The following is a 27,537-nucleotide window of genomic DNA, read 5'->3' as shown; positions in this document are numbered from 1 at the left end:
GTCATCAGGCCTGGTAAATTGTTAAATAGCAAAAAACGAGGCGATTGCGAGAGCAACTTCACACGTAGCCAAGTAAGTGGAATGGGATAAAGGGTCGTTAGCGCGAACAGAGGGATTATTTAGATTGTTTTGCGATTGCATCGCGACTTCGGCGCAACTTGGCCGCTCTGTGCTCCATTATTCGTGCCTGTGGGCACACGAGCGAGCTTTGTTTCGACTCGGCTAATATATTACGACATTCCCTAACGTAACATTCGCAGGGACCACGCCTATTCCTTCTCAACGAGCTGCTTTTCTTGCTAAATTAATTTCTTCTCTTCTTACCGGATTTACGCGTGGAACGCGAATGTGTAGAATCGCGTTGCAGAAGCGTCTGAAACTTTGTCTCGTAGTTTTCAAGGGGAATAGATTACGAAAGTTGTAGCAATGAAAATGCATCTGTAATAGATGAAAGTTTAATTCCTACTTGGGAATTGTGTCGGAATATCCGTAACTGAGTTGATATACAAGCTTTTGTCCGTTCTTTCGTTGGATAACAAAGATAATATTGTGTAATTGATTGTCCGATTGTCTAATCGGCTATTAAAAAGCTAGTGTAAATCGCGTGTAAAGAACCAAATGTCGATAAATCTAAGACAAAAATAAATCACTTTACAATCCATGACCTGTGTAGAAGATGCAGACATCGAGCGAAATATAATTTGGAGGAAAAATATCGCGTTCGTTGATGCTTCGTAAAGTAGTTAAAATTTATCTTAAATTTGAGGAAATTTAACGAAATCCAGTCACAATTTGTGGCTCTTGCAGAAAGCTCGAAGGTTTCCAGATCAAATCACGTTACAACTTATTGTTCGTATAAAATACGAGTAATTCAATAAGCCGAACCTAACCGAAAGCAAAAAATCCATATCGTATGATTTTCCTGCGTAAAATACTCGAAAGAGTTAGCTTTCCTGAGAAATAAGCTATCCAAATTCAAAACACGATAATTAAGAAAGCCAAGTTTAACGCAAACTAAAGAATCCACGTCGAATTCGACGACTCCATAACTCAATAACCTCTCGCTACATTTTCCACTATAAAATACTGTAACTAAATTAAAAAGATCTGTCCATCAGGGCATGGGAGAAAATACGCGGAGATGTCAACATCCCTACGAAATAAAGCAAATGCGAATTCAAAATCATTCGAAACCACAATCGCAATCGCGCGTCACGAAATCGAATCTCTCGATGCATCGACAACCGCGACTCGAGCCGCGAGTCCTCGCGGCCGACCGGAAGTGTCCGCAAGAGACCGAGGCATCCTTTCGCCGGCACGTGGACGCATCGCCTCGCCACCCTCTCTTCTCCTCCAAGGAAAAACATGGAGAGGATCGTTTGGTTGAGGTGGGAGCGTCGTGGCACACGGGTAACGCAGTAGGAGGACGAGGGCTTTTGCCCGGAACGAAAGACGCGGCGCGGGTGGGAGATAGATATAAGGGCATCGTTTCGGAATAACGGCTATCAGTGAGTATCGCGCTGTTTTCGCATACACCGGCAACACACGAGACACGCAGCATCGACAACAATGCCGAAGGTACGACGGGAGAACCGGAAACCGGAAACCGGAAACTGCCGGGACCGTGTGCGCGCGTGACATCGTGCAAGTTTTTCTTTCGGACATCTATGTAGCCTCTTTCGTTGATTCTGCTTTAATTCTCGTGTTTCTTACGACCTCTTCACCCTATGAATAATTGGAATGTACGCTGTATATCGGTTCAGACAGGAGCTAACGCGTTTGGTTCGATTAATTAAGGGATGCTTGTGTGTATTCTTCCTTTGAAAGAAGTTTCAAGATGAAATAGTAAGGAAAGGGACATATTGGTTTTCGAAGGAAGTTGATATCGTTTGCTACAGATGGTACTTTAACGTGGTAGATTAGTTTGCGGTATCTTTCGAAGATTCGTTTATATCCGCTACTTTAATTCTCGTGTTTCGTAGTTCTACGTACCATCGATAGTTAGAATAGTTGAAGTATCTGTATATTGTCAAGGGGTCAGGAAATGATGTTTGGTTCGAACAGCGAAGGGACGGTTGTGTGCATTTTTCTTCTGAGAGAAGTTTGAAGATGGAAAGGTGTAAGGTGAGAGATGTATGACTGGTTAAAGATGTTATTACATAGTTATCGTATAGTATAGGTGCTATTTCGTATCGGTGGTAGGTTAGTTTGAGGTGTTTTACAAAGATTCGTTTATGCCTACTGCTTTAATTTTCGTGTTTCGTACTATGTGCTCCTGCACCCTCTCGATAATATACGCCGCTCATAATACGTTGACTCAAATTGAATACTTTCCACCGCTGTTATCTGTTACTTGAATCGTATCATACGACGTGCCTTGCAATGTAAAATAGTATTAATGACAATTAATTGTATATTAATGTTAAGTAATTTAATGTTAAAATTAAAGTAAAATCAGTTAGAGTTTTGCGATAAATGTAACGAGTAGGTGTCCTAATATTTATAGCTGGCAGTTTATTGCTCTGCACATTGGTTGGATGGATAGGTAAATAATAGTTGGCAAATGGTCAGCCAGGAAAAGATGTTCTCCTCGACCAGTTCAGAGATGTTTATGTGTATTCTACGTCTGAGAGAAATTCGAAGATAGAAGGGTAAGCCGTGGGATATATAACTTGCTTTTCGAGTAAGTTACAGGTGTTATTAATAGGTGCTGTACATTGCAGGTGATATTTTGTCCGGTGACAGCTCTATTTGTGGTGGTTTTGGGAGGTTCCTTTATGTTTAAACGGAGGTTTCTGTGAAAACGAGTGTTTCATTGATGGAAGTTGTTCGATGGCATTTTTGGAAAGTTTCTATGTAGTAAAGAAGTGTTTAAAACTTAATTAAACTGTCGATAAACGATCTAACGAGAAGCTCTTCTTTAAAAAAAAAAAAAAAAGCTATACGTATATACTTTTCTATACCGTAGAACGATTGAAAAAATACATTTCCTCGTACCAGAAAATATAGAATACAGAATGTTCTAAGTACATTTCAGTAAAAACAAAAACAACTAAAAATTTACAATTATTCGATATTGGAATTCCATTTATATATTTCTATAAAAAATACGATTCTTTGATCGCGTATTGAAAAGACGATGACCTCGAGAGAGATCTATTCACCGCGGTACCAAGAGCTTGATCCTTTTTTTTGTCGGGTCGTCGATATGTTTCTGTATAACGTTTTGTGGTCTATGATCCGCAGGCGAAATACGGAAGCGGTGTAGCTACTTTTGTGGATTCGTATTAGTTTACGGAGCAAGGTCGACGCGAGAAAGTGAAAAAGGACACTTTTCTCGGGAAGGGAAGAGCTCGTGAAGCGACACGAAAGACGAAACTCGAGAAACTTTCTCGAGCCATACGATGACTTTCCAAGTTCCCCTCGCGTTGATCTTGTTGCCGCCGAAAAACGTTTAACGACTAGGGAGTTTTAACGAGAGTATCGTTTAGCCAATAGTCGAGGTAAACCGAAACGATCGACGAGTTATAAACGGAAACTGGTGTTTATGGCGAGGAAGATCGAATTGCTAAATATATCTTTGATCTCGTTGATCGTGTGATTTGTGAATCAGCTCTGCTTTGCTTTCGATCGAGTTTGGATCGTCTTTTATTTGGGACAAATGTCAATATATACTTTTGGCAACGGCAAAGATGTCCTAAGTTAGGGGCTGACTTTAATTTATTAATTTTGAATCGTAGCCATCTTCAGATACAAAGTTTTAGGTCGTGTTTTATCATTGATTTAAAATAATTGTTTATATATAGCGTTAGTAAAATTATCTTGTTTTATATTATCTATAAATTCTATAATTATTTAGACGATACTATGTAGCATATTGTTATGTAGCATTGGAAGACACTACAGAAATTCATTTTTGATCAGTCTACGTTGAATTTAAGTTTCTATCGGGACTTGGAGTTTTACATAACGTACTAGTTTCTTAATTTGAAATAAATTTTAAGTTACATAGCTTGACTTTTGGTTAGTTATGCAGCAAAGTAGCATGCTTTGTATATATTTAATGCTGCGCTCTTCTACTTAATTTATTATTAGTTACAATAAGTTTCTACAAATTTAACGAGAATTCATTTCCGTGTAAATTTAATAATCATCGTTTCTTCTAAAATTTTTACAACGAAAAATCGACAAAAAGATGTACCGATATCTTGTAAGTATTCCGTAGTTCATCAAGAATTTTTTCCCTGATATCCGAGTTATTTTCTTTTTACTATTTCTTGAATCATTGAACCAGATTTTGATACGAAAGGTCACGAACTCGTGATTCTGCGTTAGCGTCATACGGCATTCGCGAATTTCTCTTCGAAATTTTTCGAGCAAACTACAACGATATAGATAGATCAGCACTCCCATAATACTGCTACGTTATCGTTAAAATTGCGTTCACATCGTCTATATTAGCTCGATGAAATGTCCGCCATAATCTCGTTTGTTTTACGAGCTTCTGATATACTGCGTGCTCGTGGAAAAATTTTTGTAATAGCTCGTGCCTTGGAAATCGAGCTTCCGATCGAAAAATCTAATTTGATGGGTTGTCGACTTCTTCCACAGCAAGGAATCGTGTATAAGGAAAGATTTTCTGCTTACGCTCGAGAATTCTTTCGATAATCCCGCAGGAATTACGATCTATCCTCCAGTCAGCTTCTTACGTTTATTGAAAGCTTTCTGAATTCAAAAAATAAGGTCGCACGCGAAGATTCATATGCAAATGCGTTGGAAACGAATGGGTTGGCTTTTTACTTTCTGTTAGCTTCTCTATAGAAACGATGATAGTAATTGTACATTGTTCTTTATGCCGCGCAAGATAGTAGAGAAGGACGTGAAAATTGGCTAACCTGAATTATACGGTGGTTATCACTTCCTGAATCTAATGTTTTAGGAAATGGAAAATTTATAATGACGCGCAAAAAAATGTTCTTCCTCGATTTTTAATAATTCTAGAGAAAGAAAAGCTTCGTTATACATTTTAATTTAAAATAAGCTTTGAAAAAGTTGTAAAATTGTTCGACGAATTTATGGTAGCTCTTCCTATGGTGTGAAAAATTCTGTAAAATTTTGACTAGAATTTAATCAGTACAGTCGTATTGTTAATTAAGAAGAAAATGTAAATTTTAGTTTCAGATTCTATGCCTTTTATGCGCAACGATTGCAGTTAGCCACGCAGTGGTTTTAAGCGGTTACGACGGCGGTCATGGAATCTCATACGCGGATTACGAGGGTCTCGAAGGATACTCAGGATCTGCTGTTCAATACGAAGGACACGCGGTTCTACCAACGGTAGCGGTTCCGGTTCACGCGGTTTCCGCCTCACCTGTTCAAGTTGCAGCGACCCTCGATCATGGATCTCACGGATACGATCATCATGCTGATCACGAACACGATTACTACGTAAGCAATTGTATCTATTTTTCATTAAGTTTATCTTAATTACTTAAAAATAAATATTCCATCGTTCCTTATCCGATAACAATTCGATCACTTGAAAAATTACGTACAATCTTTGTAAAACTCGAGATACTTGCTATTTCACTTCTATAATTATCAGCGTGGAACGAAATTTTTACGGATAAAATCTTTAATCTCTGTCGGAACAAAAATTTCCATTTGCCTACGGCGACAAAAAGATTTATTCTTAAAAGAAGGAAAATCATTTTTTACAGAATAAAAATTACAATATCCTCGAAAAAGTAGAAAATTTTGTTGTTAAAACAAAACAAAAAATCATCTACAAAACCACTTTTGAAAAAAAGACGAGAAAATCAGAAGAACAAACGAAGATTTGTAGTTCGTTTCGATTTACATTTTGATTGTCCATCCTTCACGCAATTTGAATATTCCAACCTTTCAGAATCTCTCAGGCTTTTTCGGCGAAAAACTTTCCAACATGATTTTTCGTGTTGACCAAATTCCTTAAAACTCGGAAAGAACTTTCCAAGCAAACCAATATTTTAATTTAATATCTTTCGTATCATTCGCTTGCAATTAAGATGAGATTACAAGCGATGCAGAAAACAAGTTGTAGTAAATTACGCCATTAGCGATCGTCGATCACCAGATAAGATACTAATTATCGGCGATCTGTATTTGAAATCGCGTATCGTATCGCAAATAGTTCAGAGCACGAGGCGTGACGTTTGCCTCGCCTCTATGTTAATTGAAATTCCAGCCTGTGAAAAGCAGTGCTTGGCATAAGAACTTCTTCCGCGACGTATCTCATTGTCGCGAACGTTTCCGCGACGCTTTCTCGTAACGATCGCTCGTTAGAGATCGTTTGAACGTCCGTCGCGTGGAAAATCGCTTATGAAATTTCGTTCCATTCAAAATACACGGCAGCTACTTTGGAGAAATTTAGATGTTGAAATTACGTAATTTCGTCTTTATATTTCAATATCGGTCTCGTTTTAGAAAACAAAAAGAATTTCTAATGTTTCAAGAAGATGTTTGACGTAAAATTAAAAGGAGAAATTACGCATCTCAAATACGACCTCTCCTTACTTTGTTCAGAAAGAAATTTTGTTGATGGTAGAAAAATATAATTTGCTCGAATTTTGGTCGAAATCTTTCTTGACTCGTGTTACTGGATTCGCTATTTAATATCGCTGTGCGACAGAAATTTATAAATAGTGGAATGATAAATAGAAATTTACCAAGAAATTATAAATAGACATTTATCAACAAATTATAAATAGAGATTTATTGGCACAATCTCGAAGGATTTATTTTATCTGGGCTTGGTATCGGTACCACTGTACGGCAGCAATTTATAAATAGAAAACTTGATTAAATTAAGCGGAAAATCATCAACAACTTATAAATAGAAATAGAAATAGATATACAAATACAAATAGAAATAAAAATAGAAATTCATTGGCAAATTATAGACAGAAACTCTTCCTTATGAATAAATTATTTATTAACAAAATATAAATAGAAATTCCTTCTTTTCTATTATAGGCTCATCCAAAATACACTTTCAACTATGGCGTTCACGATCCTCACACAGGGGATGTGAAGACTCAGCACGAAGTTCGTGATGGTGACGTGGTTCACGGATCTTATAGCGTCAACGAGCCTGACGGTAGCGTCAGAATCGTCGAATATACTGCCGACGACCATAATGGCTTCAACGCAGTGGTTAAGAAAGTCGGACCAGCGATTCACCCTAAACCAATTCCCGTAGCAAAATACGTTTCGCCGGCGTACTACAATAGTTACGAGGAATACGAAAAACATCATTATTAATCGTACGAATATATTCGAGTGATAGAGGAAGAAACAAAAAAAAAGCAGGAACAGGGTTAGAAAGAATTTATTTAAGTGAGACGTGTCGACGATTAACCCCTCGTTTTATGGTATCGAGTCGAATTTGTGATAGACTATGGTTGAAATATTAAAAAACAAGGACTACTTCAGCATCCTATAGGATCTATAGTATAGATAATATGCAGATTTCTGACATTTCCATTGCTACCGATGCACATGTTGCGTCGTTCTTTTCCGTGCATTTCGATGCAGCGATCGAAGAAATAGAGAAAAGGCGGCGAAGTGTATCGAGATAAATATTATTGTTTGAAATAAAGACATTTTTTATGAAAAAGAAGAGACGTGTAATTCCAAAGGTGGAACAGTATTTTTCAACACCGAGTGTGTTGAATAAATACGTATATTATAATACGAAAATAAATTAATAATTAATCAATGCTGTGTTATTGTCGATAATTCATCATTCTCTATAATTTCTGCCATTTTTCACCCAAAAGTTTTTTATTATGCCCCGAGAAGATTTCCTTTGAATTTGTTTCAAATTCAGACCTTGAAAAAAATTTCTTATGAACCAAGGGGTTAACCGATTCGAGTCTAAATTTTCAAGGTGTACAAAAATATCGTAGTACAAACATAACGTACATAAACATGAAATATTCAGATACGTATTTATGGGAAATTTAATGACGCAGAAATGCTGAAAACAGGTTTCTCATAAATGAATAAATATCCGCGGTGTAATTATATTTTAATCGCCAGAGGTGCTTGAAGATGGAAAGCGTGCCAAAAAGACGGGCCAAGAAATGGTAAATTATTCATCGTCCAAGGTATATGAGTGTCTCCGAAGGAATTTGATCTTCCTCGCGAAACTTAAAAAAAGAGAAGAAATGCTCATAACAAAAACATGTTCCCAGGAGAAATTTCCATTCGAAGAAACGAGTTTCCAGCTGACGACCCTCCGAATTATCGGGAGGATATGTAAACGAGTGTTTACTGTTCGTTAATCGGTAGAAAGTGCCTCGGGGCGAAGAACGATTTGCTCGTGTACTTGAACAGTAGCGAAACAACTTTCCATTCTGTTTTATCCGATGATTTTGCCAAGAAATTCGATGAAAAATAAATTCTTCGTGATTGGATAACAGACACCAGGAACGCGAGAAAGGGAATCGAGCAGTGACCATGTTGATAATCATTTGGCTGAACGCTCTAAAAAATGAATTATCGTACTTTGTTATACTTTCTTTAGTTGTTCTTAGAAATCAGAGACGTTTGATCCAAGGTACCAGGAGAAATGTAGAATTTTAATAGGCGAGGAACTTTTTATAATTTTATTTAAGAAGAAAGAGCAGAGAACCGGGAGGAAATTTATGAATATTTCGTAATAAATATTATGTTACATTATTAAATAAATAACCAGGTGATTGGAAATTTAATTGACGAAATTTTCAATTGACGAAAATATTTTCATTTATTTCCTGTAAATTTGCTGTTTTCCAATCATTTCGTCTATGCTGCAAATGGTTTTATTTATTGGCTGCGTATTTTTTTGTGAAAAAGTGCAGATCCGACTTCTTCAATGGTGTGCACCATATCATTGTTTTCTAAAGGAACAATTGTATCTGTCACTTTGCTAACTGAGCAAAAAATCTGGAAGATCGCAATTTTTTAATATTCGAGGACAAAATTTCCTAGAACAATTTCCGAATAAATATAACCAGTAGGTACCCTTGTATTTATAGACGGCAATGTACTTATCTTACTTCTGTCATATAATTTAAATTATGATTATTTAAGTTATGCACGAGTTATACATATATATACATAGATATACATTACAGATTGCTAGTTCCAATATCAAGAAGAAAGCAGAAGATACGAATCACAGCGAATGTTATTTACAGAATAATGATTTAATCACTGCGAATCTGTTCGACAAAGAACATCTTTCCTGTTCGTCGCTCAAGAAAGGCTTCCTTGAAATTAATATCCTCTGACTAACCAAAGTAAAAAAAAAAGAAGAAGAGAAAGAATGGGCATAAACGTAATCGAGGAAAAGCAGTTCAGACACCATCTAAACAATCAACGTCAGAGGTGTTTTATTACACCGACACTTTATTTCATCTTTAATTAATCTCGTTCTCGCGATATTCCGCATTAAGCGCTCTCCCGAGTGCAGCACCATTTTCTTCGTTTATTCGATAGTTATCTTGCGTTTCTATGCCCATGATCTCTTCTACTGCATATGTATATGCCCCTGTAGATTATATTCCTACATACGTATCTATGTTCGGATATTTACGTGTTCTTTTACGCTGTTGATTTTATTATTCATCAACGAACAGCCGAGTATTCTAATTACGAATTTTCTCAAACGGAAGTGTACAAAATTGGAAGCGTACCGACGGTGTAATTAGTAATCTCGATGCTCATTGCGCTCATTCTTTCTATTATCGTTGGTCATTTATTTTGCACCTCCATAGGATCGTTTTATATTACTTACGTTTATGTTACAGCGAGAGTTAAAAGTGGCGCGAAATTTATTTAAGAACTCTTGTACTTGCGAAAGGTCCATGTATTTTGTACCATTGTATTTACTTTTTAACGATACGCTTATGGTTCTCGAAACTTAATACGTACGGTTAACGATCAAGTATATTAGCAATCTGAATATCTAACAAATATTCAGCCTTTGAACCATAATTTTTCATTATAGACTCAGTTTGTAATTTCGAAACGATTAGACTGTCAGTATGTGGTAGAATGATAACCACGTGGCAAAGATAGATTTCGAATTATTTCGTGTTTTCAGTGATGTTTAATTTTACATCAAATGTACTGTATAAATATTTAGTAATGCTTCGATATTTGTATAATTAACTTTTAATAAATATACCGACATACATGTAACGATGTAGATAAGTTCGTATTCAGAATATTATAACGATATTTCTACAATAAATTTCTATCTAAATTTCTTTTTCAAATAATAAAATTCCTAACATTAAAAGGGCTTACAGTGCAAATCAGGAAAATTCCCAGAACTTCGTAGTAGTATTTTTAATACTGGAAGGTGAAATGCCACCAAATAAAAAGAATTACACCTATATAAAATAAGGAAAGCGTATAATAAGAACGACTTACCCATGATTCTTTGAAGATCTTGTTGGCAATGATACTGGTGCTCTCGAACATGTCCTTTCCTGGGCCAGAAGCAAAACACATCTCCTTTTTTCTGGGGCAAGTGTATTGCTCGGAACAGTTATCGCCAGAAAATTCACATTTCGGGCCACGTGTGTTCGGTGAAACATCGCCAAGATTGCTGGAGGCGAAGGCTGCTACGAATTGGCCCTGATTTCAAGGAATTTGTGTTACAACTCCTCGCAAAATTCACGATTGTATTCTTGTTTCGTATTAACACAATTTACTTGGACTCATGAAATCGTAAAGAAAAAGAAAGAGAAAATGGAAATTGTCAATTTGGACAGAATAATTTTAGAGATTGATACAATTTTGTATTCTGATCGCGGCTGATTACAAACAGTAATTGACTGTATGAGCTGCAATTAATAGAAATTTTGAAATATTATTCGCAAGTATAATTGAAGATCCCAATAGAAAAATATAAATCACATTTTTATGTCTTTTATATGAAACTGACCCTAAAATTCTATTTTATAAATCTTATTGAAAATTATTTGGAATTGAATGTGTATTTTGTCATTCTTTTGGATATTTCAAAAGTATTAATTGGTATAAAATGAGTCGTATCCTTATCATTTTTACAAAGTTTCATAAATTTAAATTTATAACATGCTCTTAGTTCAACTACCTATATGCTATGCTGAAATAGTTCTTTGCAACCACCAATCAACATAAAAATCAGCGATTCAAAAAACAGACTCGTCGTATTTTTTAATTGTAATTGTAAATTTAATAGATATTAATAAATTTAAAAACCGTATTTTACGAATTTTGTGAAATTTTGTAACAGAATTTTCTTATGGCTTATAGTATGGAAACCATACGAACATCCGAGAATCCAATATTCCAAGATAAACCGCGTGTCTTTCGGATAACCTGTGAAATTCGCTATGGGTGATTATGCTTATTTACAATATAACTGTGCTCTGAATTTATAAGTTCTCTGAATTCATTATATTTGTATGTATTTCTTGTTCTGTCGTTGCATATTCTCTTTTTCTTTCTCTCTATTCAGCAAATATTATAGATCGACATTCTACGGGTTCGATATATAATATTAGGAAATTTTTAGCAAGATATATCCGTAATATTTATTTAAAATATATTTATCGTCAACTTCAAATACATTTTAAATAAACCCTAAATTATTTAAATGTTGTAGATATAAATTGAATAATTAATAGAATTATGCAACGTGTATATGTACATATACACAACGAATATAACGCAATGTATAATGAGGATAATCCCTTTATAACCCCCGAGATTATGGTTTCTTGTGGGCTTTAAGGTATAAACCATATCTTTCTTTGTCTCATAATTTAATTGAATAAAAATGACGTTGTCATTTGACAATGACGAATGTTGTTGCTTTCTAACACAATTTATTACGAAAATATGAGAGGGTAGAAATTGAGAAAATATATTATTTGTAACTCTTGAAACAAGATTATCGAGTATGGATCTATCGATTAAAAAATACCAAATGCAACTGGGATTGAGAAAAAGTTGATAATAATCACTTTACTAATATCTTCTTATATATCTGAGAAATTAAACTAACTGAGAAATCATATGCCTCGTAGTATCCTTAGAAATTTATCTAAAAACTAGCTAAGCAATAGACGAATGAATTCTTAATTTTCTTAAGTAGCTTAATAATATTCCATACCGAATTAATATGGCATCAAATTATTTCTAAATTAATAATTAACTTTAATACTTAAAATCCTTACCTTGCCAGGCAACGAATCGTTATTCATAATTTTCTCGAAAAGAATCGAGGCATAGCCAACATTATCACTGGACAATAGATGATTAGTATTATTCATACTAGTTGGATGGATCGCGAACCAATTAATTACACCCAATCGCTTGTTGTTAGCTCCGACAAATTGTATTTGTGTCATAATCTTATCCACATCGTGCTTGTATCTATTACATTACAAAATGAATTTAATTGTTAATGAAATCAAAGAAAAGCATGGAAAAAGAAAAAAATGATTTAATCGTTAAAATATGGACATTTACTTGTCTCTCTCTGCTTTTGGATTGTTTAGATAAGCGGATGGGCTTCTATTAATGTTCACACCATGAACTTCTCCATGGGTGATGAATATTCTGCCTGGAACTATGGCATAGTGAGCACGTTGAATACTCTGTAAGATTTACACGATATTTATCGATTAGATGATCATATGATAAAGCATTTCTTAATATAAGAAATACAAATCTATTATAATACGTATTATAACATTAGTTTTTTAATTTTCTCATTTCATTCCTCAAGATTGTAAATTGAATTTGACCATTTGAAGATTCATAGTTAAGTATAAGGAAAATGAAAAATTGACGTGTTTCTATAATATATAAAATTTATCAACGTTATACGATGATGATAAAGATTTAATCGTGTTTTTTAATCCGAAGAAATTACCTTCGTGATTCCCTTGACCATAGCATCGAAGGTCTCTTGAACGAAACCGAATGTCGTAATATCGAACAACATGTGCAACATGAATCCACCGGGTGTGGAGTGCGAGTGAGTTGCACTGATCATCACATTTTTCTCTGTGTACAGGCTGCCAAACTCCTTTTCAAGATTCTGCAACACCTGTAACAACCAACATATTTTATCAAGAACACAAACTTTTACAACTTGTATAAATCCAATAAGTAAAAATTATTGAAACTCTATTTCCGAGTAGAACACTTTGAAATGAATTGAAAACGAAGCGTCGCATAAAGAAATTTTATTCTACGTTTCTCACGTATTTTTTCACGTAGAATCTCCCCTTGTTAATTATGCTACGATTACTAGGATATCTTGCATATACAAACACAAATGCATGTTACACGAAAATGAAAAACAAAGAGAAATAATATAATAAGATAAACATACGAAGAACGATTCCGAGAATATTGTAACTCTTTCTAATAAATCATTTCGATTTAAACAAACGTTCGTTAATATCTTCTTAGAAATCATTTTTTAATTGTTATCGATCTTAAATCGAATTTATTTTTAAATTACTATCGAACAATATCTCGATGGAAAATATTTTCATACTGCTTACCTATCTCAACGTTTTTAATTATCATCGATAAAAAAGATGAAAGATGCGAATAAATACAACGAATTAAATAAAATGATAGATTTGATCTGTGAACTTTGTGTTCGAAAAATGACAGAAAATTTCTATTTATTTTTCTATTTGTATCAAAGAACGAAGCTGAAAGGATGCAAGTGGGATTACCGTTTGACGAACGCCGTTTCCTATCATGGCGCTATCCACGCTGACGAAGACGAACCTCTCCTCGCCATCGTCGATGATGAATGCGCGGGAGAATGTTCGAAGATGGATTCCTGATCCTTTTTGATCGATCTTCGCGTAGCCCATCTAGAAAACAAACAATTCCCGTGAACTACTGTACGAATACAAGGAACACGACTCAGCGTTGTTTCTGTCGGTTGTTTATTGCTCAACTCCGTTGCATAATTCGTTCCAACGCATCGATATCCTTCGAATGAGAATTATTTTTCGTTCTATATGATTGAATTGGATGCGTATAACGCGCAAGCATATACGAGATATACATAATAGTTGGGGGATAAACAGGACGCGTATTTAGGTTCTATTTCTTTAATGATGCGCACAAAAATATAAATTTGCTGTCTAGTAACGAGTATCTTGTAATTTCAACATATAATTTCTACGGTAAATACTTGTTCGAACATGATACTTTCGTACGATACTTACAAAAACAATTTCAGCGGCGGGTCCTGTAGCATCTGCTCTGCCCACCCCGATGCTGTAAGACGCGATGGCGCCGGGCACCGCAAGCTGGACCAGCCATATCGTCAACAACGCAAGGATTCTAAAGCGTCCAACTGCCGGTGCCTCCATTCAGTTTTTCTCTGCCGCCAGTCTGATAGCGCTGAAATCAAACAAACCACTGTTTTCAATCGCTGTTTCAACTTGTCTTAATATTATCGTCTATTCACCGATAAGGGAGCATACCACCAAAACAGAATTTTTTTCCATTTCCTCGCTTCCAAGTCGTACTAAACTCGTTAAACGCATCTTATTTCAACATAGAATATTATCGTACATTAAAGATCGTCGTATCTGTGTAACGATACCAATGATTTGAAAGAAAATGCGCGAAGGAAAGTAGGTGAACTTCGATTTAAATGGATGATTTGTTTGTATCGCGTACGCAAACTGGGATGTTGAAATAACATTAACTCGTGAACGTCGATCGTTGTAACAAGATGCGCAAGATGCATAAACAAGATTTTTTAGATATTTCTACGTGTACGTTATTATTCGATTGCCTAATTGTTTTTTACGCGCGAATTCGTAAGAAAACATTTTACGCGAATAAAACTCGTGCGAAAAAATTCACGTATGTTATTACGTGCAGTTATATTTTAATAGTACATAGAGTGCGTAAAATAAAAATTATATGTCGGGTTACCATTGGGATTAGGGGCGTATAATGAATCTTCGCGTGAATTGGCCACAGTTAGGTACTATAGATGATACTTTACTGATACAAATTTAATTATTACAGTGATGACAATGAATTTAGGTTCGATAACGAATCCATGGTCAACGGGATGACGAACGCGATTTCTGCCACAGTCTAAGTCGAACTCAACTTACCGATCCACGATTCGGGGTATGTCTCGACGTACTTGTCCACGGTACAAGTAGAACTAATCTGACTAAATCTCAATTCAAGTGGAATTGCCCTTATATATTCCTCTCCGTACCTCTCTGTACCTCTCGGGTCAATCTTAATTTTTAAGGAGAGCTATTTAATTTCTCCATAATTCTGTTAGGTACACGTCCCTCCCGCGACCGTATCTACGTTCAGCGACCCGTTATGTCACTTCGAGCCCAAGTCCACTATCATAAATTTCGGGCATCCATACTCGGATTAGATCGTAAACAACTATTTCTCAGTTTTATTATTTAATTATAGCTATAATAAAAGGTCTGGACTAAAGTATTGGGGACCTTCCCAAACGTTCCAAAAAAAAGGCCCCGACGTCCTTTCATCTCCGACATATATATAAACTTATAAGAAGAAATAGTACTATAAAAATGTTAAGAAATAATGTAAAAAATACTAAAAACAATTTTCATAACACATATACTATCACTTTGATAACATTAAGGACATTTCTTTACTCGTTTAAATTTTAAGGAGTGAGATGGAATATTTATACGTCCCAAGGAACTCCCTTCGTTGGAAGAAATTTCTTGCTGCTTTGAAAGGTTTCCATTTGAAGTTGAAGGTTATAAGAGGACTTTCGACAGGTATCATGACTACCCGGAATGTGCCGAAGCAAGAATGCCTATTAGCTGTCTCAAGAACCACGCCTAGGTTCTTCTCCGAGAGGAAGAGGATCGTGAAAGTTGAAATACCGAATGGTAAACCTGTCACGTTTCCACGAAATTTTGACAAAACTCATGTATATGTGAAGACAAGGTTTCGTCAGATTAAATCGTCGGATGAAAGTGATTAAACTAATATTTAAAGAAAATTCTCCCATATTAATCGTTTAACGAAAGGCAAATTAATTCGTTTCTAACCACTAAAAGATTCGATGTAATAAATTTAATGTGATAAATGTTAATATAATAAAATAAAGTAGTTTATACGTGTTTCAAATATACTGCGGTTTAGCAAACGAATAACGCAGTTTCTTTAAATGCATACTCTTTAAATACGAAACCATTTGGTTTCACCCTCTTCTTGTTCATCGCCCTTGGAAAGACACCCTCTTAAACACATTTACACACACAGTCATCGCTACCATTTAGTCACACTAATCTCTCCAGAGTCTTCATTTTTCAAGCGTCAGAGATATCCTCTTGCTTGCAGTCCGAAACATTTATCTTATAACTTCAGATAAGAGTTCAAGTGCAATTATTTTAAAATAGAACACGTGAATGGATAAAACTGAAATATAACAAAATATTAACAGACGAGAAACGCATCTTCTTATAAAATACTATATTGATAGATGTTTTATCGATGGTTTTTTAAACACGTGTACTCGTTAATATAAGGTAGAAGATAAAATTGTACATAAATTTGAAGTTCTATCGCAACAACATTTTTAATCTACGGTATTTAAAATTAGTAATATCTTGGACAATGGATGTATTGATTGCAAAGCGTACGGACGCTTTGCTGACGCAAATTTAATTAAAATTTCAATAATCTCTTCGATAATAATGAGAATAAATAATGAATATGAAAATTGAATAATCTCTTTTGACCTATAAATTGATTTTAATAGATAAATATAACATAATGTATATTATGAATATAATATGATATTTTTTGTAGCAATACTTTTCAATCACGCTCCTTGTGATCTGATTATTTTATGTCACGTAAAATTACATATGAAATACAAAATAAAACATTATTACACAACAAAATAGTGGAAAAATTACGACTCGTAGAGACAAAAGGACATAGCGAACAAAGGACGCTTCCATGAAATTACATATTATATAATACACGAATGATCCTTTGTCTTGATAATCGTTACCACGCGAGGCAGTCGACATAACGCTCTTATCAAAATATACATATTACGAATCACTCGACAATTTCCGCTCATCAAATTGATAATCTTCTATTGTCGATGCTTCCATTATTAATAATTTTCTATGGTAAAATTGATCAACTTCTTTGGCAGAATTTCGATCGGTAGAATCAATACAAAGATTCGTGTAAAAACATTTTTTGGCAAATTCTTTGTTTCTTCTTTGATACTTTTTGCGTGATACGTCGAGTCACGTTAACCATTTCGATGAACAGAAATTTTATAATCAATCGTAATTGATAAACGAATATTTGTGCAAATTCGTATTTTTATGAAAATAGCTATGGAAATGAAACCTATAGGAGATTTATTTCACTCATTGAATATAACTTAATAGTTTGAATATTTTGTACGTTTTATAGCATTATACGCATTCTGTGCACTTTGCCTTTAAATTTACTTTTATCTGAAATTTCCCATAAATGAATAAACATTCGCAGTATATTAATTAGTTTCAAAATTATAGAGAACTTTGTCGTTGTTTCAGCGAATTTCAGTTTCAAGATCGCAGAAATATGTTCTTCCGACGTTTCAGCATAATATGGTGAGCTGATTTTTCTATTTTAGTAGGTGGAAGCTTATGAGTAATTCCAGATGACAGAAAACGCTCGATCTTTGAACGCGGTCCAATCTTAATGGAATAAGATGCAGTGATTTTATTTTTCTGATAGTAAAAGCGTTACAAATTATAATTTCTGCGACGTCTATAACCGTTCTAATTATTTCGATCTCACAGGAAATATTCATACCTCTAATTATATAGACAAGTTGTCTGTTTGATTATTTTTCTATATTTGATTCTTTTCGAGGATTCGAAGAATAAAAATAACGATATAAATTTATTACTTTTAAATATTAATACAGAAGGTTCTTCGGATAAAATAATAAAAGCTTTTCGAAGATTTAAAATATGACAGCGACAAACTGTTAAATATTAATACACAAGAGTCTTTTAAAAATAGAATAATACAATTTTCACTCTAGAATAATAAGATTTGTGGAATGGCGGTGACAAATAAAATTCATTGTTCTTAAACCTTTAAATAGATATCATTCCACAAAAAGTTTGACAAATACCGTAATAAGAATTCTATTGTATTATACATAATCTTAAATTGCTGTTGAAAAGCACATCCAAAAATCCTACTATTCAACGAGGAAAATCTTCACTATTCTTCCCCAGTAAACAGATTTTATGTCGGAAGACTTTTATAACTTTTATCGTGGAAGTAGATTCAATAGAAATCGCTACAAAGTTTTTATGCCGGATGACAAGGATGGCAGGGAAGTTCTATTACTTGATATATGGATACTTTATACGTGACCCGGTTCATTAGGAGCACATAATGGAGAAACGAGAGTTTGAAAGATAGAATGTTAGTATTTAAAGTGTTCATAAAACAGTAGTTCTATTGTGTATACTTAACACGGTTCGATAACACTGTTTCCCGTGTTTCGCTCATATTGCTGTTGCTTGACTTTTTTTTTCTTTAAATAACTGTTGTAAGAAAAATGATAATTCTATAATTTATTATAACGATTTAATGACTTTTATCTTCCTTTAATATCATTCTTTGATCAAGCCAAGTTCTGCGAGTCTATAGGATGAAAATGTTTAAAATTATTCATGGTTAGAGACGAAGAAGGGCCTAGCTGATAGAGACGAATTTTCCTCGTTTTCCAGATTTGAAATTTAATTTTTGCAAAAAGAACAGGAGTTGTATTAAAATCTTTCAGAGAACGAGTATTACTTGTATTCATTGCCTAACAACAATATAGTTGTATCCGTATATTCTGTCTCTAATAACGAAGAAATATCACGTATACTCCTAACAACGATAAAGGTCGATAATAACTTGATCGATTATAATTGACGATAAAGAGATAAGAGAAATCTAAAGAAATAACGAAAAGTAGTAACTCTTGTAGACGAAATAATGAAAAAATAATAAGAATATGATAAAAAGAGACCATCTGTGCTTTAGCGATAAGAAATAACTTAAGCAAATAATAAAAAAGATAACCACCTAACTAACATTAAAGACACTTGTAAGATTCTATTCTTAAATCTTGCATAATATTTACTCTAGTAACAAAAAGAATCATCTACATTTTCAACAAACAGAAAATAGTCTGCACGAGCGAACGTAAGAAGATAATAAAAATAAATCGAAACGCGTAATAGATAAATACACAACACTCTCCATGCAAGATCCCAAAGCAAATTCATCCAAAACAAAACAGTTGTCTGCTGAAAACAATCTTCTTAAAATCAACTCTTTCGCTGACTGCAGAAGACTCACAAAAATATCTGCAAAGTATCGGCCATTCGATTTTCCTCCTTCTGCTATCGAACAGAAACACACTCGACCGCGAAATGAACAAAGAAGATAACGAAGATCCGTAGCACCTCGGGAATAATTTTCCATGCAACTGATCGCGTCCGTGCTTGCATCGAGCGTCTACGAGGGGAAAGAGCGAAACGATAACATAGCGGATAACAGATAGTGCACACTTGCCAGTGGGAATTTTCGACGCGAGTCCTATTATCAGTCACGCGATTAAGGCTAATCGGAGACAAGCACGATTATCCAGAAACCTCGTTCGCTTCCTACGTTCTATGATTCATCCTTTCGTTTCGACTTAATTCGTCGGCTTTTCAGGTCGCATACCCCGGCCACGACGACTCATCAAAAACAAATTAATTAGACTCGAACCGCTGCACTGTACGCTTTATATCCTATACGATACGTATGAAGCAACTATCTGGCCATTAAGGCCTTTCTCTGCGTGCATCTAACGTTTCGTTGTCGCGAGACAATCCATTCGAATCTCGCTTAGTCGAGATGATCGATCGTGAGGAGACTGCGAGGTGATTTACCTCCGTTCAGCACGTGAATGACCCACTGCGCTACTTCGTGCGGCTCTGTGTTCGTGGAAAAATTACGGATCACTTCTTCGGACTGCGTTTTCGACGATTTTAAAGATGTACAGGTTGTCTCATTTTTATCCCGTCGAACGGTGTCAGCGTATGTTACGATCGGAAACGAGGAAAAAATGTTACACGAACGTAGATAGCATTATGAAGCTGTAACGAATTATTAAGATTGTCGGTCACGATTATTAAGATTGTTGTTCAATGCACGTTCTTGTAAATAGGTTAATTTGTAATAAAGAATTCACGATCCAATGTTAATAAAGCATTTTTTCCTCATTTTCGATCATAGAATACGCTGACACCGTTTAATGGAATAAAAATGAAACACCCTGTATATTTTAATTTACGTTGTCTGTGCGAAAAACTAGATGCGTTTATACGAGAAAAAAATGAATTTTGGATATTTCTTGAAACTCTGCGGTCCTTTGGTTTGTTGATAGTGACTGCGAAAATATGGTAAAGAGTAGATGATCTTTTCGCAAAGTTTTAATAGTTTTAGATTATCGATGCTTGGTAAACTCTGAGTCGATTTTTAAACATTTTATTATTTTTATTCCATTGATCGACGGTCGATATAATAGTGCGATAAAAAGTGAATTTTTAGTATTTTTAGATTGTTAAGGTTCAGCCTAGAAAAGCAACGACTTTTGAACATATTTTGAGAATTTCGAATATTTATGATCGAAGACCGATGGATTTCAAGAATTTCTCAAAGGTTTTATGGTTTCTTACCTCGATGATGGTTACTGGAAAATAAACAATAACGAAAACGTACAGAGTCTCGTGAGACTTTCTATAAATTTAAAGAGTTAATGTTAATAACATCGTGATGACGAATTGTTGCTCGAAAACGAATTTAAACGATGGTATTATTCCATGAATGAGGACGCAAGGCTTCTAATTGGTTTCATAATTAGTATACAAGTGAGAGTACATCTTGCGAACAATCTCGAAATGAATGAAACTTTTCTCTACTCTAAACTGTAACGAAATTGTAATTTATTACCGTTTTAATGCACTTTTTATCTACATCAGCCGTTCTATAATTTTTATAATCCATTCTTTTGTTCAATTTCCCAATTAGCGAACGTTCGTTGCATTTTCGACATACGATGTCAAATCGAAATTCTATGTCGAAATTCGCATACCTTGGCAACGCAATCGTCGCTATTCTTTCTTCTTCGGTTAAATATAACGTATAGTTTCGCGTAATCTACAAAAGTATCACCAACGATGTACAATTTCTTCATAGTAAACACTTAGAATCGATATTTAATGTCCACCACTTTCCGATGATAACAATCGACGAACGAAAAACACTTAAAGCTCGGAAGAGATTTTATCGAAACGTTTAAAGTTATTGCGGTTTCGAAACCGAATTTGACTCGAAAAATTCTCAGAACGATATTCGAAAGTATTCATCGCTTTCCATAAATATCAATAACCTAAAAGTATCGGAAACTTCGAAAAACATTCCACGAAGAAACTTAAAATTGAATCTAGAAAAAGTGAAAACCGTGTAACAATTTCTACTAACATCGCACGAATCGTAGCACAGAACGATCAAACTTTCCTCATTCACCCCAATTTCTCTGATGATCGACTAACCAGAACGGAAGCTTCTTATCTGACTTCCATCGAAATCGGTTCGATTATACTTGTCAGCTGGTGGATTCCCACCAAGAAATTCGTTCTTTTTCTCGTGACGCGTGAATGAACACTGAGACGAGATCGAACACAACGCTGGTAGGTGGATGCTGCAGAATTTCGACGATATTCACCGATTGCATGGCGAACGTTCGCTTTCACTTTTCCGACGATCGACCTTTCGAACCAGGTATTATGTCTACTCTCGATTCTCTATTCCGCTGTTGGCTACCTGTTCCAGAACGAAGAATGCTCGTCGAGTCGATGCGATGTAAACGTTGTAAACACATGATCGTTCGGCGACGTGGACATTTCTTGGAAAATTACAATTGTTGTTACAAGTCTGACAGCAAATTATACATTGTCTGGGATCTCTTTTGATTCAAAATATACGGACAGATTGGAAAGGTCGCGAATTTAGTTGTCACTCCATACATAATTCAATTGAAATTCAATTTGTTATTATACATTCGGTTAAACGTTGGAGAAAGTTCGATCATATTCGGACGAGATTTTGAGTAACCACGCGCTCTTCGTTTCTGTCCCAGTTTCAAGATTCATCCTACATACTCGAATTTTCGATAAGAAATCTCCTTGCCAATCCTCAATTTCTAATTATCAGTGGCGACGAACAAAAGTTATTTCTGTTCAGAAGCAAAGTCCGCGTCTGTGTTTTAGTCGTCGACCGTTTATCGACCTGCGTCGATCCATTAAAATCAATTCCAGTCTCTCGATAGTTGACAGAACCGATTAACGACGTCGTTATTCGTGCGTAATACTCGACAGCGTTATCGTTGTAAAAGCGATAACACTGAATGATCGTTTCAAACGTCTGACGCATGGATTGTGTAAAACGAGTAAATGTATACACTTTGCGTAAAATCGAGAAGCATACGATATGTTTCTGTCCACCTTATCGCAATGTTACGAGATTGTGCAAATTCCGGGCTACTCGAATGTTAACGAAACACTCTCTGATAATTTCTAAATATGTGCAGAAGTTTGCTTCACCTACCAGCCGGAAATGTTATGTTTTTAAAGATGCTAAACCTTACATGAAACGTATTGTTATTTCTTAGGAATGTTTAATGTTTTGCTTTTGTTCGATGTTAATTATTTTTTCAGTCGTGGCAGTTCTTCAAAAGTGTTTTTAGGTCTAAATACAAGAATTTTGTATAATCGGTGATCGAACGATTACATGGATAAGGCGTATGTTTAGCGAGATGCGTTAGAAATATCGATTGATGGCGAAATAATCAATATTTTATGATTAATCACCATCGTAAGTGGCTTAAGACTTTTGCACCATACATACGTACGTACGACGTATTTTCTTCGTTTGTTGACAACGGTCGCGCTAAAAACAGAGAACTATAGCGTAATAAGAAAAGATTAGAAAAGAACTTATTTATCCGATGCTGATTACCAATCGATAACGAGAGAAAGTAATCGTACAGATTTAATCTATGTTCTATTCTAATCGAAACGTTTGTCGCGATTTCACCGATAAGGAGTTGAGAATGTCGGATTAATCGATGAGTGGAAGATTAATAGTTTGTCTTTTGTGTTTGCTCGATTTCTTTTGTCGACAGAACGACACACGCGTTAACAAAATTCTACCGTTATTATAGAAATTATTTGATTACAAATAAATACAACGCGGTCTCTTGTCGAGACGTATCATGTGTCTCACGGACTGAATTTAAAATACGAGAGTAAAACATTTTTGCCGAAATATGGATCGTTTGAATCTGATTACCGGGTATAGAAAGTTCGAAACTAAAAATATTTCTGTCTTAGTTTTAGTCTAGAGTATTCTAGCGTCGACGTTTTATTTCTTAAATATAAAACCGAGAAGAGAGAGATTTAGTAAATACTTGATATATTAATATGTAACAAAAGAGACTCGTGGAACTACGTACGTACTCGAAGAATATATTTTCTAAAAGAATAACAAGAAAATTAGAGGCAGTTACGGAGTAGAAAAATATTGAAAGAAGACAGCGAAATGAGCGAATATTCGTGTCACGTGCTGTTCGAAGAATTGTAAATAAAAACGAGAGTGCAGATGCAATGCTGCCTGTTTGACATACTACGATCTATTGCATGCATTACATTCATGCATACGTTTGGTAAAGAACAACAAAGATATTTCTTAATACAACAATGTACTTGGAAATAAAGATATTCGTATTCGCCAGGTCGATTGCATAATGAAAACATTGTTACCGGTGAGCATAATTTATTAACTACGGTCGAGATTAAAAAAATACTTACGAATTGAGAACAACAAGATAATAGTACTGTTGTTAATTCATTCGACTTTAGAGGTAAATACACGTATTATTCGTTCCATTTGGTATTATAATTTCTAACTTGTAATATGCTGGTACACTGGCAGATTTTACCGATGAGTTATAAATAGATTTATGAATTCATAGTATACTATATATAGATACATACTATATCGAACATATGTAATTACATCCTTTTTTTTTCTTAGAGAAATGGGGTATTTCAGCAAGATAGTAACTTAATTCGCTTTTACCAAAAGTAAACCAAACGCAGACGCTATTTATCCGCGACGATCCATATAGCGAAGAAAATTGTTGCACAAAGACAGCATCTACTCGCTCCATGATAGACACCAAATTCTAACGATATCCATTCATCGCAATACGCGTGACAAAGAAAAGCGTGCAGAGATAATAGACGCTTTCAAACTTTTCCCACTCTTATAAATGATAAACCATCGGAGTGCATCTGCACCGAATCCACGATGTACCCTACGAAAAAGCCACTATCCAATCACGATCGTCGCCACAAAAAATGTGTCATCCATACATATAATACTCATTACGTAACTTTGTGTGTAATACTTTACGATTCCTGTCACCGTCATAAACAACAAACCATCCAAGTACACCTGCACTGGAACCGATCGAGCGAAATGCATTATTCGCGATGCACATCTCAAAAACTCCATTATCCAAAATCGTGCAATACTGATTTCGTAGCTTCGTACGTATACCACTCGCTCGAGAAACGAACCAACTTCGATCGGTACTCACCGTCGCAATCCACTAAACAAAGAGAACTAAACTAGCAGCTACACAAAGGTATTACTCACGCGCTCAAACGCTCCAGCTCATGACCACGTTGATCGAACGAGGGATCGATGCGTAGGTGATCGATGGATCAGCAGAGACAGAGCGGAGACGCGGCTATAACAGCTGGTCTGCACGGCCAGTCTCGCCGCGAACAATTGGCGCGAACACTCTTAAACGCTCTCTCTGAAATATACTCTGAGAGGCAGCGTGGTCGACGTTGTTCGAGGAGGGGAAACGGAAACGATCCTCCACGGCTATTCTCATGGCTCACCGTCTCGCTCCTGTCGTCACGGCCGGCACGGCGTTTCGCGCTCCGTTTCTTTCTTTCTTTCGTGTATTTCGACCGCGTTGGGGGATTCATACACTCGTTTTACAGTGTTCTGCTTATCTGGCCGGCGTAAAAGCGCGTGGCGAACGTTTCCAGGGGTTTCGAGGGTCGTTTCGAGGCTGCTTGGCTATGCGACCGTGTCTTGAGCTTTCGAGGGGAGACGTCGTGCGACGCAGGGGTGGATATGGTTTTAGGTGGAGGTATATAGAAACGTGTTAGAGAGGCTGATGGAAATGTTGGGCCGTTGGATGGGTTTGATGAAGCGTGAAAGCAAGCTAAGAGCGAATTGAGATGTGCCAAATTGTGCGAGATGAAAGATTGGGTAACCGGCGTCTTTCGCTGATTTCGATGCAACTTGATTTTACGCAAGTTCGTTTATCCCAATGAAATATTATTGGTAAGCTGCTGTTATACGAATTGCAGTTGCATAGATCGTTTGCCCCCTACAAGTTCGAATAAATGGAATCCTACTGTAATTGCTTCGTTTATATTTATGAATAATGAGGAAAAATGAATGACCGGATGCGCGCAACTTTTAAAAAAATAAGAAACTTCCAGAAAAGAGAAAAGATCGAGAAAAGCTTTGATATAAAACATACTGACAATCGTGTTTTAACACGTGTCGTCGGAAAAAGAGAGATTTATGGAGATTACACCGAAGGTGGCAGTAAGACGAAGGATATGTTTCTTTCTGTTCGTAATACCTACGTCTCTTTTTAACGTTATTTTCTAATACATTCATCATTCTTTAATACGATCTCGAAACGCGGTGTTTGAGATTAACATGTCAAGAATCGAACAGTTGGAAACGAAAGGTTTTGTAACAATTGTTCATTTTCGTTTGCGCCAAAAATTCCTAGTACTTTGTTTTTAATAGAACGATGAAGAAATTATGCGAAGTTTTAATGTCAAAAGTCAGTAGAACGTCGTTCAACCGACGAAACGAGGTGAATCAAAATCTAAAATGACCTGCTCAGCTGTTTCTGGTTCTCCTTGACTTCGATATATCGCTATGTGCTACCTTGTTTAACTATCATTTTTATTCTTGCGTATACTTTGCTAGCTCGAAGAGGATAAACCGCACTATGGACCCTACGCGACTATTCAACGTTTAATTTTTCTAAAGGAACGTGATAAAAAATTGAAGTTCTTGAAGTAAGATCGTAAAATATAGTTTTATTATTCCAAGATTATTTTCAAACGAATACGAGGTTCTAACAATTAGATCGAATCAGTTTCTTCGTCTTTCTGACGCTCGAAGAAAGATCTATTGAAAATAATCAGCATCCATAGAGAAATATCTGTCAAGGCAATTCTGTCACGAAAGTATTCAGAAAGTATTCAGTGTCTTTCATCTTCTTCTGTCATGTTTCCTACGTTTGAGTCGAAGAGATCGAGTAAAAGTAATCAAATCCAATAATAGAAGTCTGTTTAAAAATTTTGTTAATCTTCGTAGAGTGGAAGTTAATCGGGATCGCTAGCATTTTTGTTACAAAAACAACCAAAATTTACTGATTTTCTGTCTTCTGCTGATTTTAAATCAGCAAGATCGACCGTAGATTACCAAGCCCGATAGTAAAACGCTACTTAAGAATTCTAAACAGTTCCCAAACAGGAAGTTTACCGAGGTCACTAACACTTCTACTACAGTCTAAGAATCGATTATTTGCTTTTGCATTCTTCGATCGAAAAAGGATCGACCGAGAAAACTAGTTTCAGCAGTAAAGCAAAACTTATAAATTTAGAGTTTCAGAACCGGAAGCTTGGATCGATAGTTCCCTGAAAAAAATGATTAAAACACCGAAAATTCGTATGCTTTCTTCCATCTTCTCTAACTAAAAGTTCTAAAACATTTTTAAATATACATATTGGAAGCTTACCGAGATCATCAGCACTTTCGCTACAGAAGCATATATGATTCAATTATTTTCCTTCATCCTCTGGAGTTTGGATTAAAAAGACCGGTTCTCATAACTCGGTCACTTCCTTCACCGATCGGTACAAATTTTTATCATCTCTCAACGATGTCGGCTCTCAGAATTCGTATTATCGTCGTGTCATTCTGTCTTTCACTCCGAAAAAAAATTTTGATTCTTTCAACGATATTCATTTCGAGTCATTTGACAAAAATTCTCAGGCAATTTCGAAGAAACGCGTTGTTAGTTCGATAACCTTGAAATTGTCCAGTTTCTAGGTCACCTGTCATTAGCATAACACGATTACATCTGAACAACTCGATTACCGTACGCCATTTTATCTCGAATCTATCATAAGCACGAAATGTAAGAAATTTCTCATAACTTTTCACTGCTTTTTAGTATACTACTTTTGTTTTACTGATTTCGACGAGTGATTG

General features: G+C 35.4%; 2 protein-coding genes across 5 annotated transcripts in view; one reads left to right on the top strand and one right to left on the bottom strand.

Moving 5' to 3' along the window:
* The window catches only part of LOC126925122 (neutral ceramidase), a 44,900-nt gene extending 19,860 nt beyond the window's left edge, over positions 1–25,040 (bottom strand). Inside the window, exons 1-7 of one of the 4 annotated variants that reach the window (XM_050740389.1) lie at positions 24,874–25,040; positions 14,286–14,463; positions 13,782–13,925; positions 12,962–13,138; positions 12,556–12,683; positions 12,261–12,459; positions 10,465–10,671 (exon numbers count right to left, since the gene is read on the bottom strand). In XM_050740389.1, the coding sequence (XP_050596346.1) occupies positions 10,465–10,671; positions 12,261–12,459; positions 12,556–12,683; positions 12,962–13,138; positions 13,782–13,925; positions 14,286–14,432 (1,002 nt within the window). In that variant the 5' untranslated portion in view covers positions 14,433–14,463; positions 24,874–25,040. Of the gene's footprint in view, positions 1–10,464; positions 10,672–12,260; positions 12,460–12,555; positions 12,684–12,961; positions 13,139–13,781; positions 13,926–14,285; positions 14,464–15,194; positions 15,564–19,461; positions 19,806–24,814; positions 24,831–24,873 lie in introns of those variants that run through there. The other 3 variants (XM_050740392.1, XM_050740390.1, XM_050740391.1) reach the window with 3 other exon arrangements.
* Positions 1,441–7,760, top strand: LOC126925168 (cuticle protein 19-like). The gene is made up of 3 exons (XM_050740485.1): positions 1,441–1,578; positions 5,176–5,448; positions 7,015–7,760. Exons 1-3 carry the CDS (start codon positions 1,570–1,572, stop codon positions 7,300–7,302), a joined length of 570 nt encoding a protein of 189 aa, XP_050596442.1. The 5' UTR covers positions 1,441–1,569; the 3' UTR covers positions 7,303–7,760.
* Positions 25,041–27,537: the final 2,497 nt, after the last annotated feature.

The sequence above is a fragment of the Bombus affinis genome, chromosome 15, assembly GCF_024516045.1.
Source record: "Bombus affinis isolate iyBomAffi1 chromosome 15, iyBomAffi1.2, whole genome shotgun sequence".
In the NCBI taxonomy this organism is placed as follows: Eukaryota; Metazoa; Arthropoda; class Insecta; order Hymenoptera; family Apidae; genus Bombus; species Bombus affinis.
This window is presented reverse-complemented; position numbering and strand designations above follow the sequence as displayed.

What these genes read in the sequence shown, in the direction of transcription:
- LOC126925168 (XM_050740485.1), top strand. An exon ending in ATCACGAACACGATTACTAC is followed by an intron (nt 5,449 to 7,014) that starts GTAAGCAATTGT and finishes TTTCTATTATAG; the next exon opens with GCTCATCCAAAATACACTTT.